Source organism: Stegostoma tigrinum, chromosome 10 (genome assembly GCF_030684315.1).
Source record: "Stegostoma tigrinum isolate sSteTig4 chromosome 10, sSteTig4.hap1, whole genome shotgun sequence".
NCBI lineage: Eukaryota > Metazoa > Chordata > Chondrichthyes > Orectolobiformes > Stegostomatidae > Stegostoma > Stegostoma tigrinum.
The window spans coordinates 12962745-12977944 of NC_081363.1; the positions used below are offsets into that span (position 1 = coordinate 12962745).

The following is a 15200-nucleotide window of genomic DNA, read 5'->3' on the forward strand; positions in this document are numbered from 1 at the left end:
GGCAGTGGGTCAAGAAGTCAGCTCACTATCACCTTCTCCTGGGAATTAGGGACTGGCATAACCAGCAAATGTCCACATCTCCATGAATCTTGCTCTTTGAGCACCTTCTCTGCAGCTGTAACTCTACTCTTCGCTGTTCTATTACCCTAAAGCACATTGTTTGATATTATCTGCCTGCACTGCACACAAAACAAAACTTTTCACTGCACCTAGGTACATGCGACAATGATAATTCAAATAAAATTAAAACCAAATCAAATCAAAAAGCATCAAAATTCTAAGGCAGGGAAAGAAGGATGGATCAGGCAGCTCCTGCGAAAAGTCTGGTTTTGTGTTGCAAGACAGAAGCTATCTCCCCAGAAATGTTGCCCAAAGCATCAGCAGTCTCAGATTGTGAATACTGAATTAGAAACAGCAGTCAGACATGCGCTCAGTCGGAAGTGGTTTCTTGCAATATATTAGAACCTCAGAAAGAGTAAATGAGCTGCTCTATACAAGCAGCAATAAGCTGGGCGTTAATCAGCCCCTGGTGGTACTCTCGTCTCGGAGGCAGGACATTGTGGGATCAAATTCCACTCCAGAGCCTTGAGCAGAAAGATCAAGGCTGACGCTGAAGGAGGGCTGCACGGTCACAGATTTCTAACATATAGCCTTAAAGTGAGCTGCTGCCTAGTGGATGCAAACATATCTCACTACACGACTGTGAAGAAGAGCAGAACTTATCCCTGGAGTGCTGAATAATATTTATCTCTCAGTCAGCCTCATAAAAAACACATGAATTGGTCAAAGATAATGGGAACTGCAGATGCTGGAGATTCCAAGATAATAAAATGTGAGGCTGGATGAACACAGCAGGCCAAGCAGCATCTCAGGAGCACAAAAGTTGACGTTTCGGGCCTAGACCCTTCATCAGAGGTCAATACTGTTTACCTGTTTGTGGGAGTTTGCTGTGCACTTTCCTTATAGCTTTGCACTTCAAAAGTATTTCAGAGGCTGTAAACATTGTAAAACATCCTGAGCTCATGTACAGTATCAAACTAACCTTTTCTTTTCATTCATTTCTGTTACCTAAACTCAACTGACTATACTTCAGGTCTGAACCAGTGATTGGCGTTTGACTGTGTAAGGCATCACTGGTGAGGCCATTCTTGTAGCGGGTGAGTACTCACGCACACTTTTCCAATAGTTACAATGAGACAGTGATCAGTAGCTGCTTTCCATCTTTGAGTGCCAAGGGGGCATGGCTTAAACTTGAGGTTCTAGTGCATTTGGCAGCTGAACTGAAGCACAAAGCAGGATTCAAACCTGACGCCTTCCTATTGGGATGATAGAATGCCTACAGTGTGCAAGTAGGCCTTGCAGACCATCTAGTTCACACTGACTCCCTGAAGAGCAGCTATTCACACTCACCACCCCCCCTCCACAACCTATTCCTGTGACTCTGCGTCTCATGGCAAATCCACTTAACACATACATCCCTGAAAACTATGGGCATTTTAGCATGGCCAGTCCATCTAGCCTGCACATCTTTGTGACTGTGGGAGGAAATTGGAGCACCCGGAGGAAACCCACGCAGACATGGAGAGAACGTGCAAACTCCACACAGACAGTCGCTTCAGGGTGGAATCGAACCTGGGTCCCTGGCGCTGTGAGGCTGCAGTGCTAACCACTGAGCCACTGTGCTGCCCTTCAATCCATTGAGTTTTCTCCATCATTCCAATTCAATTATGGCTGATCTATAGATATTTTCTAATCAACCTGTTCAGAAACATTATCACACACACTGGTGCAGGTGAAATTGAACCTAGGCCTGCAGGTTCAGAGGTAGGGAATCTACCACTTTTCCTACCATTACACTACAAAATCCCTTTGTGCCATGTTATTACACACCTCTGCAGCAGGCAGAACTAACCTCCAAAACCCAACATGTCACCGACCTTAACTCTACCAACTCGCTTTGGTACTGGAGATCTTTTCATAAGCTTTGTGAACCAAAAACTTAGAGACCTCCTTTTTGACATTTAGAACAGGATCCTATCCTGGAAAAGATTTCTTTATGTGAAGAAGCATTTCTGGTTATCACCCTATAAGACTGAGCAATGAGAAGCTGGTTCTGGATTATATATCAGCTCTCCTCCCACCACCACTTCTCCTCTCCGACAACGCCAACTCCCCATACCATCAGAGAAAAGACTTTCTCAATTAACAGCGTTGATCGCTTCTTAATCCTCTGAATTTAATTATCGCTTTAACTTCTCAACTCGAGGGATCTAAGCTTTAAGCAGAGTTTGATGGCTGTTGTACAGACATCATATGATAGCAGCACTACTGGAGATTGCCATTGATTCAGATGGATCCCAGAGTCAGATTTCTGAGACTGACAGGGCAGAGGGGTAAGGGAGAGGCATTGGGTAAGGGAGAGGTAGAGGGGTAAGGGAGAAGCAGAGGGTTAAGGAAGAGGTGGTGGGTAAAGGAGAGGTCGGGGGGAGAGGCGATGAGTAAGTGAGAGGCAGGGAGAAAGGTAGAGGCAGAGGGGTAAGGGAGGCACAGTGGGGTAAGGGAGATACAGTGGGGTAAGGGAGAGGTAGAGGAGAAAGGGAGAGGCAGAGGGGTAAGGGAGATATTGTGGGGTAAGGGAAAGGCAGGAAGTTTAGGGAGACGCAGGGGGATTAGGGAGATATGGTGAGGTTTAGGGAGAGCCTGGGGGTTTAGGGAGAGACAGGTGGGTAAGGGAGAGGCAGGGGGTGTTAGGGAGAGGTAGGGGGTGTAAGGCAGAGGTAGGGGGTGTTAAGGAGAGGCAGGGGTTAGGGAGAGGCAGGGAAGTTAGGGAGAGGCAGGGGGGGTTAGGGAGAGGCGGGGGGGTTAGGGAGAGGCAGGGGGTTTAGGGAGAGGCGGGGGGGGCAGTGTTAGAGAGAGGCAGGGGTTTGCTACATGGCTGAACCAATGAACGTCACAAATAAATGGTAGGAAATATGATAATCAGTTTACCCTTTAATAGTGATGGAAACAAACTCTTAACCAAACTAGACATTAATTTTTCTCCTGAGAAAGTGTCACTAGATCCGAAAAATTAATTCTGATTTCCTCCACAGATGCTGCCAGACCTGCTGAGCTTTTCCAGCAACTTCTGTTTTTGTTATTAATTAGGCCTGGTCCGCTGTAACACCACAGCACATGGGGAATCTGGGAGACTGGCCAGTGTAGGTGTCAAGTGCTTCAGGGGAATAAAGAACTGGAAAATAAATATTCATCTTTTCTTTGGCAGATAGATGCTTCATTGCAGGCGAGGATGACGATAGCCCAGAATCTCAGCAATCCAGGTGCTCAGCAGCGATGCCTTAATCCAGAGCAACGCCTCGTAGAGGTTGATCTGCCAAAGATCGAGAGTCTCGGACATGGAGATTTTCAGCTTCCCGTACCAGGACTGACATTTATCCCTCTTATGCCTGTCAAATTAAGCAGAAAATGTGTTGTTAAGGTAAGGCTTTTCAATTTATATCCTTGTGTATTGTGTAATTTATTAAAAGTTTAATTGCTTAATTGAAAAAGAGTGTAGCAGAGAAGTACTAGAAAGCATTTAATACATAAGTTGTAAAAGTTAACTAAATAAGTAGTAATGGCTGGACAGGTGATGTGCTGTAGCTGTATGATGTGGGAGCTGGCTGATCCCATTGTGAACGGCAGCGACCACATCTGCAGCAAGTGTTGGTTGCTGGAAGAACTCCGGATCAGAGTAAATGATCTGGAATCTGAGATTCAAACTCTGCGGCACACCCGGGAGGGGAAGTGTTACCTGGACACTTTGTTTCAGGAGGCAGTCACACCCGGTAGATTAAATAACTCAAGTTCAGAAAGTGTTCAGGGACAAGGTGTGACTGTAAGTGAGGTAGGCAGGGGGATTCAGAGTTCAGGAGTGCAGAAGCCTCAGCCCTTGACCTTGAGCAACAGGTATGAGATTCTTGCTCCCTGTACGGTTGAAGAAAAGGACTGTGGACAGGATGAGCCAGCTGACCATGGCACCGTGGTGCAGAAGGTCATTCAAGAGGGGGAGCAAAAAGACAGGTAGTTGTTACAGGGGATTCTATAATTAGAGGGACAGATAGTATCCCATGCAAGCCGGATCGGGAGTCCCGCATGGTGTGTTGCCTGCCCGGTGCCAGGGTGCGGGACATCTCGGATCAGCTTGAAAGGATATTGGAGCGGGAGGGGGAGGATCCAGTTGTTGTGGTCCATGTTGGGACTAACAACGTAGGCAAAGCTGGGGTAGAGGACCTGTTCAGGGATTATCAAGCACTAGGAAAGAAACTGAAGTACAGGTCCTAATCTCTGCTCCAAATTGATGCTGGAAGGCTAGTGATGGGTGATAAGGAAATAGCTGAAGAACTTAATAAGTACTTTGTGTCAGTCTTCACAGTGGAAGACATGAGTAGCACGCCAACAATTAGGGAGAGTCAGGGGGCAGAGTTGAGTATGGTAGGCATTACAAAAGAGAAAGTGCTAGAAAAACTAAAGGGTCTAAAAATTGATAAATCTCCTGGCCCCAGTGGGCTACATCCTAGAGTTCTGAGGGAGGTGGCCGAGGAAATAGTGGAGGCTTTGGTCGTGATCTTTCAAAAGTCACTGGAGTCAGGGAAAGTCCCAGATGATTGGAAAATTGCTGTTGTAACTCCCTTGTTTAAGAAAGGATCAAGGCAAAAGATGGAAAATTATAGGCCGATTAGCCTAACCTCGGTTGTTGGTAAAATTCTAGAATCCATTGTTAAGGATGAGATTTCTAAATTCCTGGAAGTGCAGGGTCAGATTAAAACAAGTCAGCATGGTTTTAGTAAGGGGAAGTCGTGCCTGAAAAACCTGTTAGAATTCTTTGAAGAGGTAACAAGTATGTTAGACCAGGGAACCCCGGTAGATGTTACCTATCTAGACTTCCAAAAGGCCTTTGATACAGTGCCTCACGGGAGGCTGCTGAGCAAGGTGAGGGCCCATGGTGTTCGAGGTGAGCTACTGGCTTGGATTGAGGATTGGCTGTCTGACAGAAGGCAGAGAGTTGGGATAAAGGCTCTTTTTCGGAATGGCAACCGGTGACGAGCTGTGTCCCGCAGGGTTCAGTGTTGGGGCCACAGCTGTTCACCTTATATATTAATGATCTGGATGAAGGGACTGGGGGCATTCCGGCGAAGTTTGCCGATGATACGAAGACAGGTGGACACGCAGGTAGTATTGAGGAGGTGGGGAAGCTGCAGAAAGATTTCGACAGTTTAGGAGAGTGGTCCAGGAAATGGCTGATGAAATTCTATGTGAGTAAATGTGAGGTTTTGCATTTTGGAAAAAAGAATACAGGCATGGGCTATTTTCTAAACGGTGAGAAAATTCGCAAATCAGAAGTGCAAAGGGATCTGGGAGTGTTGGTCCAGGATTCTCTAAAGGTTAACTTGCAGGTAGAGTCCGTAATTAAGAAAGTGAATGTAATGTTCTCGTTTATCTCAAGAGGGTTGGAATATAAAAGCGGCAATGTGCTTCTGAGGCTGTATAAGGCTCTAGTTAGGCCCCATTTAGAAACATGTGTCCAATTTTGGGCCCCACACCTCAGGAAGGACATACTAGCCCTAGAGCGTGTCCAGCGGAGATTCACATAGATGATCCCTGGAATGGTAGGTTTAACGTATGATGAACGGTTAAGGATCCTGGGATTGTACTCATTGGAGTTTAGAAGGTTGAGGGGAGATCTAATAGAAACTTACAAGATAATGTATGGTTTAGAAAGGGTGGATGCTAGGAAGTTGTTTCCGTTAGGCAGGGAGACTAGGATCCATGGGCACAGCCTTAAAATTAGAGGGGGTAAATTTAAAACTGAAATGAGACGACATTTCTTCAGCCAGTGAGTGGTGGGCTTGTGGAATTCATTGCTGCAGAGTGCAGTGGAGGCCGGGACGTTGGATGCCTTCAAGGCAGAAATCGACAAACTGAGATCGATCTCACAAGGAAACAAGGACTACGGGGAGAGTGTAGGGAAGTGGTGTTGAAATGCCCATCAGCCATGATTTAAATGGCGGAGTGGACCTGATGGGCCGAATGGCCTTATTTCCACTCCTATGTCTTATGGTCTTAAAATAGGGTTAAAATTCCTGAGAGTGATCACAAAAGCCAGACACCACAAGCCTCTGAGGTGGTCATTCAGAAAACTATCAGCTCAAGCCACATTTTATTACAGCCCCTTCTTTTGTAAGACCATTAGATATAGGAGCAGTTTTAGGCCATTCAGCCCTGTGAGTCCGCTCCGCAATTTGATTGAGGCTGGTATGTTTTTTAACCCTATTCTCTTGCTTCTTCCGATGACCCTTGATCCACTTGCCAATCAAGAACCATCAATCTCTACCTTAAATACCCTTAATGAAGTTCATTTCTTTCATGGTTTTTAAACCATATCGTCAACAATAAAACATATTTTAAAAATCTGTCAAATTTCTCCCTCACTGCTGCCTGATGGAAGTAGCTAGAGGTAGTGGACGCACAGGTACCCTTAGATTTGGAGTGATTCAGAGCGACAGCTCAGTATTCACCCACAGGCTCTTCATGCGTGGGGCAGAGTGGTAGGTAATTCCTAACAGCAACTACTTGCATTTATATAGTACCTTCAATGCAGCAAAAAAGTCTTGCGCGTGTTCACCACCTGGTCATTACACACTCGAGGGGAAGATGAACCCTGGCTAATTTGCGGTTTGACCAATGCAGAGGTCCTGAGCAGCATGAGCTCAGATATAATCTAGGATGTCTCAGGTTTTAGTAACCCACAAGGAGAGGTCAACTTATCCAATAAATATGAATTTCTATCCTGAAATGCAACGTAAAATGCACATTTTGTTGTTATCGAAAGATGGTTTCTTTTCTATTGAGCTTAACCAAGCATCCTGGCCGATGGTTACTACTTACCAAATAATATTTGCCATTTAAATTTGTCACTAACAGGATGCTGCCATCAAGCCAGAAAGACATTACACCCTATCACACAAATGAGTAACGTTGTAGATGAATTTCTGTTACAGTGTGAGGCCAGGTTTGTAGGTCATATGTCCTAAAAACGCTATCAAGCAAATATCTCTTCAGCTGTCTGCGATATGCAACGTATCGACCGCACCCAATCAGGGATACTTGCAGAACCCATAATACAGTGTCCCACATGAGCTGTAGTTCAGAAAATGGGCAGTATTTGTTTAATAACCCTGAGTGCGCACAGAACTATATTGATCATCACTTTCGGCTTGTAGTGTATTGGAAATTACAGGTATTAGTACACAGGACCCTGTACTTTGTGGACAGAAGGAACATGGATACACACTGCTTCAGAGATAGTAGGAACTGCAGACGCTGGAGAATCTGACAACAAGGTGTGGAGCTGGATGAACACAGCAGGCCAAGCAGCAGGAAGGCTGACATTTCAGACCGAGACCCTTCTTCAGAAAATCCCCTTCCCCTCCCCCATTTCTGAAGAAGGGTCTAGGCCTGGAATGGCAGCCTTCCTGCTCCGTTGATGCTGCTTGGTCTGCTGTGTTTATCCAGCTTCACACCTTGTTATCTTGGATACACACTGTTTCTGATTCAACTCAATATAATAGGTTACAGCCATTCGCTGGTCCATTTCTCAGGGCATAATCTTGACTAATCATACTGTCTGGTTTAAGATTTAAAAAAAGACTGTCAGTCATCATTAACTGCTGCATTTTCCAAGGCAATACATCTATCAGTGTCCACTTCCCAATGATGTTGGAAGTCACACAATATCAAGCTACAGCCAACAGGTTTAATTGTAATAACAAGCTTTCAGCTGATGAAGGAACAGCACTCAGAAAGCTTGTGATTTCAAAAAATAAACCTGCTGGACTATAATCTGGTGTCGTGTGACTTCTGACATTGTCCACCCCAGTCCAACCACCGGCGCCGCCGCATCATGGCTGCCCAATGAATCAGCACTCTTTTCCAATATTGTACAAAATGTTGGTTCCTCCTTCAAATTGTTATTCTTGTGAAGTGTCCTGATGAGTACAAAATGAAAACTTCCATCAACATGAGTACTCGAACTTGTTGTTTTGTTGATTTGTAGGGACAGGAGGTGGGAGACCTGGCAGCAACATGGAAGAAAGATTGGCCTGCTTTGTAGGAAATCCACTTGATTTCCATTGCCTTGAGTTCCATGCGGATCCCCATTGAAAGAAAAAAGACAAAATTGTTCAAGGGTGAAATGAAATGCTCTGCTCTGCAGTTTGTTTTGTGATCCCTATAACAGGGATAGCACTGCTGCTTGGCATTTTCAGAAATACATTTACTTTAAACATTTGAGCTGGCAACACATCCCCAGAGATGTCAACTCTAGTTCACTGGTGTCACTGGCTTTGATTCTTTGAAACTGAACTAAAGATTGCTCGACGGAGCAGCAGAATAGAGGAAATCAGCGTTTGAGATTTCAAAAATTAAAGAATAAATGCCTGTCAGGATTGATGACAGCGAGATTTTAACAGCAATACCAATACCAGAAAGTTTTAAGTCCCAGCTCATGCTTTTGACCAGGCACCACCTGGGAATGGCCACACAGTAGGAGCATTGCTTCTGCACCAGTCAAATTTCAGGATTTTCAGATGGCCGTGACGGCTGGTGATGGAGATCTGGGAGGGCGAGTTAAAAAGGATGGCTATCGCTGAGCGTTTTACGAAAACTGTTGAAGGAAACAAGGGGCAGGAATGGGAGCAAGTACTGAGTGTGAGCCCAGGGCACTCAGAGAAGCTGGCCAAAAGCCTCAGAAGATGTTAAAGAAAAGAACAGTGTGCGTTGCCATAGCACTTTGAAATGCATGGTCACTGGTGTACGACAGCCAATTTACTCCCGTAAACAGCAGTGAGACAAATGACCAAGTCATTTTTTCAGTGATATAATTTTTTTCAAAAAATTAATCATGGGAGATTGGTATCTTTGGTTAGGCCAGCATTTATTGCCAATCCCGAGTTGCCAAAAGGGTAGCTGAGTCAAGCACATGCCTGTGGATCTGGAGTCACAAGTCGGCCAGACCAGGGGACGATGATAGATTTTCTTCCCTGGAGGACTTTAATGGTTTTTCACATCAATTGACAGTGGTTACATGGTCACCATTAGATTAGATTATTCATTCGAGGTTTTCCTTTTTATTGACTTTGAATTTCACTATCTGCCCTGGTGGGATTTGAACCCATGTCCCCAGGAATTTAACCCTGGGATTCTGGATCAACTGGGTCATGTGACATTACTACTGTTCCACCACTTTCCCAGTTAGATAAACGTTGATCAGGAAACCAAAGAGCATCCACCTTGTAATGACCAAAGGCGCTTAAATACACCTGAGAGGGTGGCAGACAGGGACCCTCTGACAGCATTCCCTTGATACTGCTCTAGAGTGTCAGTCTGGATTCTGTGCTCAGATCGCTGAAATGGGGTCTGAACCCACGAGCTTCCAAGTCAGCTGCAGTCACTTGGCGGGGGTTGGGGGCGGGGGCGGAATGTTAATGCTTACCTTGGTCGAATGCGGCAAATGGGCAGATTGCCAAACCTGGCCAGCACACACAACCAGTCTAATCTGAACTTTCACTGGAATCACAGTGTGGTGCAAGCTTCAGTTCTGCTGCCACTTCCGTTTGCTGAGTCAATCGACGATTTCAGTGTCGGCTCTGGGGTGGGCTGGTGTTCAAATATGGAGAGGACACCAAAATAGGGGGATACAGTTGGGTTCAGACGAAATGGCAAATGGATATCGATAAGCTAGAAGCAAATTTGTCTGTGAGAACACAATCTCAGTCAGTGTGATGCACTGAAAGAAATGTAACAATAATCAGACTCTGATTGGAAGCAGGTTGATGTGTAAAAGTAGAGGGCTTTGGGATTGTAATGGCATAGGATATTGAAGGCAGAATCTCAGGGTGACAAAGCGAGAAAAAAAAGTTACTGGAATTTGTTTTATTTCAAAAGCCATACGATATAAAAACCAACATGTACCAATGAATCTAAATAAATCCTTAATAAGTCTTCAGTTAGAGTTCCCTGGGCAATATTGAGCTCCACATGATTGGCAAGAAATTGACATTTACATTGATTAACAAGGATACTACATGATTTTAGCTTCTCCTCTCATGGGACGTGGGCCTTAGGAGCAAAGCCAGCATTTGTTACCAATCCTTAATTGTCATTGAATTGATAAAATTGGGTGGCAGAATCAACCATATTGCTGTGGGTTTGGAGTCACATATAGGCCAGGCCAGGTGAGGATGACAGATTTCTTTCCTTGTAAGATATTACTGAACCAGATGGGCTTCTACACTTGTTGTCACGGTCACCATCACTAAGATCAATTTTATATTCTTGATTTATTAATTGAATTTAAATTCCAGTAACTTTTCTGCAGGGATTTGAACCTCCAACTCCAAAGGATTAGACTAGGTATCTATATTACAAGTACAGTGACAAAAACCACTGCACCAAATACAGCTATGAAGAAAGACTTGGTAAAAAAATGGAACATCTTTCACAAGAACAACGAAAGTGATCATGCAATGTTGGAAATGGTGAAAGTTTGGATTGAAGTGGCTAGCAACTAAAGACTACATGTAAATGATTTAAAATCAAAGGCAGGAGATGGCAGAGAGGCTGTGGAACTCAGTGGTTAAGGCAAAACTACTTCAACATTGAACATTGATAAAGATAGAAGTTAAATATCCATGTCAACAAGGTAAATATGATTAAACTATATGATCCCATGAAGTTAAGTGCCAACATGGACCAATTTTTGAAAATATTTGTTCATGGGATGTAAGTATCAATGACTTTATTACCCATCCCTAATTGCCCTTGAGACGGTGGTAATGCGATGCTGTTTTGAACTGTGGCAGTGGGTAAATTGACTCACAGTGCAGTTGGGAAGGGATTTCCAGGATTTTGGCCCAATTGGACTGAATAGTCTCAGATGTTCTTAGCTCCATTTATTTCTGTGGATCAATGTCAGCAGGAGGTTCAATCATTGCATTGGGGAGCCTTGTGGCATTATTGCTGGACTGTTGATCCAGAGGCCAGGCAACATTCTGGGGACATGGGTTTGAATCTCACCAGGGCAGATGGTAGAATTTGAATTCAATGAATATCTGGCATTAACAGTCTGATGATGATTATTGTTTAAAAAAATCCATCTGGTTCGCTAATGCCCTTTAGGGAAGGAAACTACCATCCTTAACTAGCCTGGTCGATATGTGACTCCAGCAATGTGGTTGACTCTTAATTGCCCTCTGGGATGGGCAAAAAATGCTGGCCTAGCCAATGATGCCCTTATCCCACAAATGTATTTTGATAAAACTGCAATCGTAGTCAGGCCTATTCCTGTTCTGATCTGATATTTTAGAAGGTGCTACTAGATAACTACCAAGAGTAAGAATATTGGCCAGTTGTTATACTCACTGGTACTGCTTCTAACATTATGGTAGCTATGAGGCAGTTCAGTTGGGCCAGTTACTGAATCAGGTATAAATGCACAATGTTGCAGATGCTGGAGATTAGATTAGATTAGATTCCCTACACTGTGGAAACAGACGCTTTGGCCCAACAAGTCCACATCGCCCCTTGAAGCGTCCCACCCAGACCCATCCCCCTATAACCCACACACCCCTGAACACTACAGGCAATTTAGCCTGGCCAATCCACCTAGCCTGCACTTCTTTGGACTGTGGGAGGAAACCGGAGCACCCGGAGGAAATCCACGCAGACATGTGGAGAATGTGCAAACTCCACACAGACAGTCACCCGATGCTGGAATCGAACCCGGGTCCCTGGTGCTGTGAGGCTGCAGTGCTAACTGAAACAAATACAGAGAAAGATGGAGAAACTCAGCAGGTCTGGCAGCATCTGTAGAGAGAGGGACAGGGTTCATGTTTCAGGTTCAACAAGACTCTTCCTCTTCAGAAGAATGTTTCGGTTATGTCCTGGACTTAGAGGTGTTATACTGCACTGGGCACACTGGTTACAAAGTAAGGTATTGACAAGGAATAACAAAATTCATGGGAGTGGGATAGGACATTGGACGCCCTGAGTGTAATCTACAGAGAAAAACTAAGACGGAGAGAACCTGCATTGTAAAATGGCGCGATATTTCTCCATTCACAGTATCAAAATATCCAAATACAGTCACATCTGCCCCTTGTCTTTGGCCTTAAAGTACTGAAGGACAGTACTGTCTGGATACTAGGTACTTAAACCTACCTGGACAAAGCTCTGACACAACAACGTGACATGTTGATAAAGGAAGTAGCATTGGCTCGAGTCTGGAGCGATGTTTCAATCCCTCGAAGCAGGTCATTAGTCTTTAGGAGCAGAAGCATTTGGCGAGGGACCTTGTTCAGCAGTTCATTGATGCGAGGCAGATATTTAGCTGCATTTACTCTAATCTCCACATCCTGTAAGACAATTGGAACACTTGATTACTCTCGATATAAATTGCACATTTGAAGATAAATGGTAAACGAGATTGAATGCAGCAAGAAAATACAAGGTGATATGTTGTGGGAGTATGAATAAGTATAGGTCAGGCACACTGAATGGCAATACTTTGTAGGGAACAGAGAAGAACAGATTTCAACTGATACAGACAAATATCTTTAAAGGTCAGAGGACAGGTTGACAAGGATGTACAAGAAGGATATGTATAACAGTAAAACAGAAGTTGCTGGAAAAGCTCAGCGGGCATGGCAAGAACCTATGAAGTAACAGTCAGAGTTAACATTTTGGGTCTAGTGAGCCACTCTATTCTGAGGGATGTTCCGGGGATCCACATTCACATCCCACCATGGCAGATGGTAGAATTTGAATTTAAAAAACAGTCTGGAATTAAGAATCAACTGATTATCATGAATCATTCCCGGTTGTCATAAAAAAAAACTCATCTGGCTCTCTAATGTCCTTCAGGGGAGGAAATCTGCCACCCTCACCTAGTCGGGCCTACATGTGACTCCAGACCCACAGCAATGTGGTTGACTCTCAATTGCTCTCCGAAATGACCCAGCAAGCACTCAGTTGCACCAAGCGCTACAAAGACTCAAAGAAATAATCACCTGGCATCGACCTAGGCACTGGAAAAGACAATGGCAGAAACAGCCCTGTTGACCCTGCAAAGTCCTCCTCACTAACATCTGAGGGTTAGTGCCAAAATTGGGAGAGCCGTCTCACAGACTAGTCAAGCAACAGTCTGACATAGTCATACTCAGAATCATACCTTACAGACAATGCCCCAGACACCACCATTGCCATTCCTGGATATGTCCTGTCCCACCGGCAGGACAGACCCAGCAGAGGCGACGGCATGGTGGTATACAGTCAGGAGGGTGTTGCTCTAGGAGTCCTTAACATTGACTCTGGACCCCATGAAGTCTCATGGCTTCAGGTTTAACATAGGCCAGGAAACCTCCTGCTGATTACCACAAACCATCTTCCCTCAGCTGATGAATCAGTACTCCTCAATGTCGAACAACACTTGGAGGAAACACAGACGGTGACAAGGACACAAAGTGTACTCTGGGTGGCGGGGTTTTCAATGTCCACGACCAAGTGTGTCTTGGCAGCAGCGCTTCTGATCAAGCTGGTCGGGTCCTACAGAACATAGCTGTGAGACTGGGTCTGTGGCAGGTGGTGAGGGAATCAAGAGGGAAAAACAAACTTGATCTCAACCTCATTAATTTTCCAGCTGCAGTTGCATCCATCCATAACAATATCAGTAAGAGTGACCATTGGACAGTCCTTGTGGAGACGAACTTCTGCCTTCACATTGAGAATAATCTCCATCACGTCGTGTGGCACTATCACCGTGCTAAATGGGACAGATTTTGCACACCTCTAACAACTCAACTCATGGTCTTCCATGAAGCACTGTGGGCCATCAACAGCAGCAGAATTGTACTCCAGCACAATCTGTAAACTCATAGCCAGGCATATACTCCCCTCAACCATTACCATTAAGGCAGGGCATCAACTCTGATTCAATGGAGAGCACAGGAGGACGTGCCAGGAGCAGCACCCACGATACCTAAAGATGAGGCATCAACCTGGTGAAGCTACAAACAGGACTACTTGCATGCCAAACAGCATAAACAGCAAGTGATAGACAGAGCTAAGTGATCCCACAACCAATGGATCAGATCAGTCCTGCCACATCCAGTTGTGAACGGCGGTGGACAATTAAACAACTCACTGGAGGAGGAGGCTCTACAAATATCCCCATCCTTAATGATGGAAGGGACTAGCACATAAGTGCAAAAAATAAGGTTGAAACATTTGCAGCAATCTTCAGCCAGAAGTGCCAAGTGCATGATCGATCTCGACCTTCTCCACTGGTCCCCAGCATCACAGATACCAGTCTTCAGCCAATTCAATTCACTCCAAGTGATATCAAGAAACAGTTGGAGACACTGGATACTGCAACGGCTCCGGGCCGTGACAACACTCCAGCAATAGTACTGAAGACTTGTCCTCCAGAACTTGACAGTCCCCGAGCCAAGCTGTTCCAGGACATTTATAACACTGGTATCTACCCAACAAGTGGAAAATTGCCCAAGTTGGTCCTGTACACAAAAAGCAGGACAAATCCAACCCGTCCAATTACCGGTCATCAGTGAAGTGTTGGAAGGTATCCTCAACAGTGCTATCAAGCAGCACCTGCTCAGCAATGCCCTGCTCAGTGATGCCCAGTTTCGGTTCCGCCGGGGCCCCTCAGCTCCTGATCTCATTACAGCCTTGGTTCAAACATGGACAAAAGAGCTGAATTCCAGAGGTGAGCTGAGAGTGACAGCCCTTGACATCAAGGCTGCATTCGACCAAGAGTGGCATCAAGGAGCCCTAGCAAAACTGGAATCAATGGGTATCAGGGGGCAAACTCTCTGCTGGCTGGAGTCATACCTGGCAGATAGGAAAGTGGTCATGATTGTTGACGGCTCCAGGACTGTTCTGCAGGAGTTCCTCAGGAGAGTGACCAAAGCATCTTTAGATGCTTCATCAAAGACCTTCACTCCATCAAATGGTCAGAAGTGGGGATGTTCGCTGATGATTGCACAATGTTCAGCACCATTTGTGTCTCCTCAGATACTGAAGCAGTCCATGTTTACATGCAACAGAATCTGGAGAACATCCAGGCTTGGCCGACAAGTGGCAAGTGA

General features: G+C 45.0%; 1 protein-coding gene across 11 annotated transcripts in view; it reads right to left on the reverse strand.

Moving 5' to 3' along the window:
- Nucleotides 1–2978: 2978 nt before the first annotated feature.
- The window catches only part of adck1 (aarF domain containing kinase 1), a 531577-nt gene continuing 519355 nt past the window's right edge, over nucleotides 2979–15200 (reverse strand). For all 11 annotated transcript variants that reach the window (XM_059649006.1, XM_059649012.1, XM_059649011.1 and 8 more), the window contains 2 exons: nucleotides 12259–12452; nucleotides 2979–3446 (listed from right to left, as the gene is read on the reverse strand). In XM_059649006.1, the coding sequence (XP_059504989.1) occupies nucleotides 3275–3446; nucleotides 12259–12452 (366 nt within the window). In that variant the 3' untranslated portion in view covers nucleotides 2979–3274. The remainder of the gene's footprint in view (nucleotides 3447–12258; nucleotides 12453–15200) is intronic.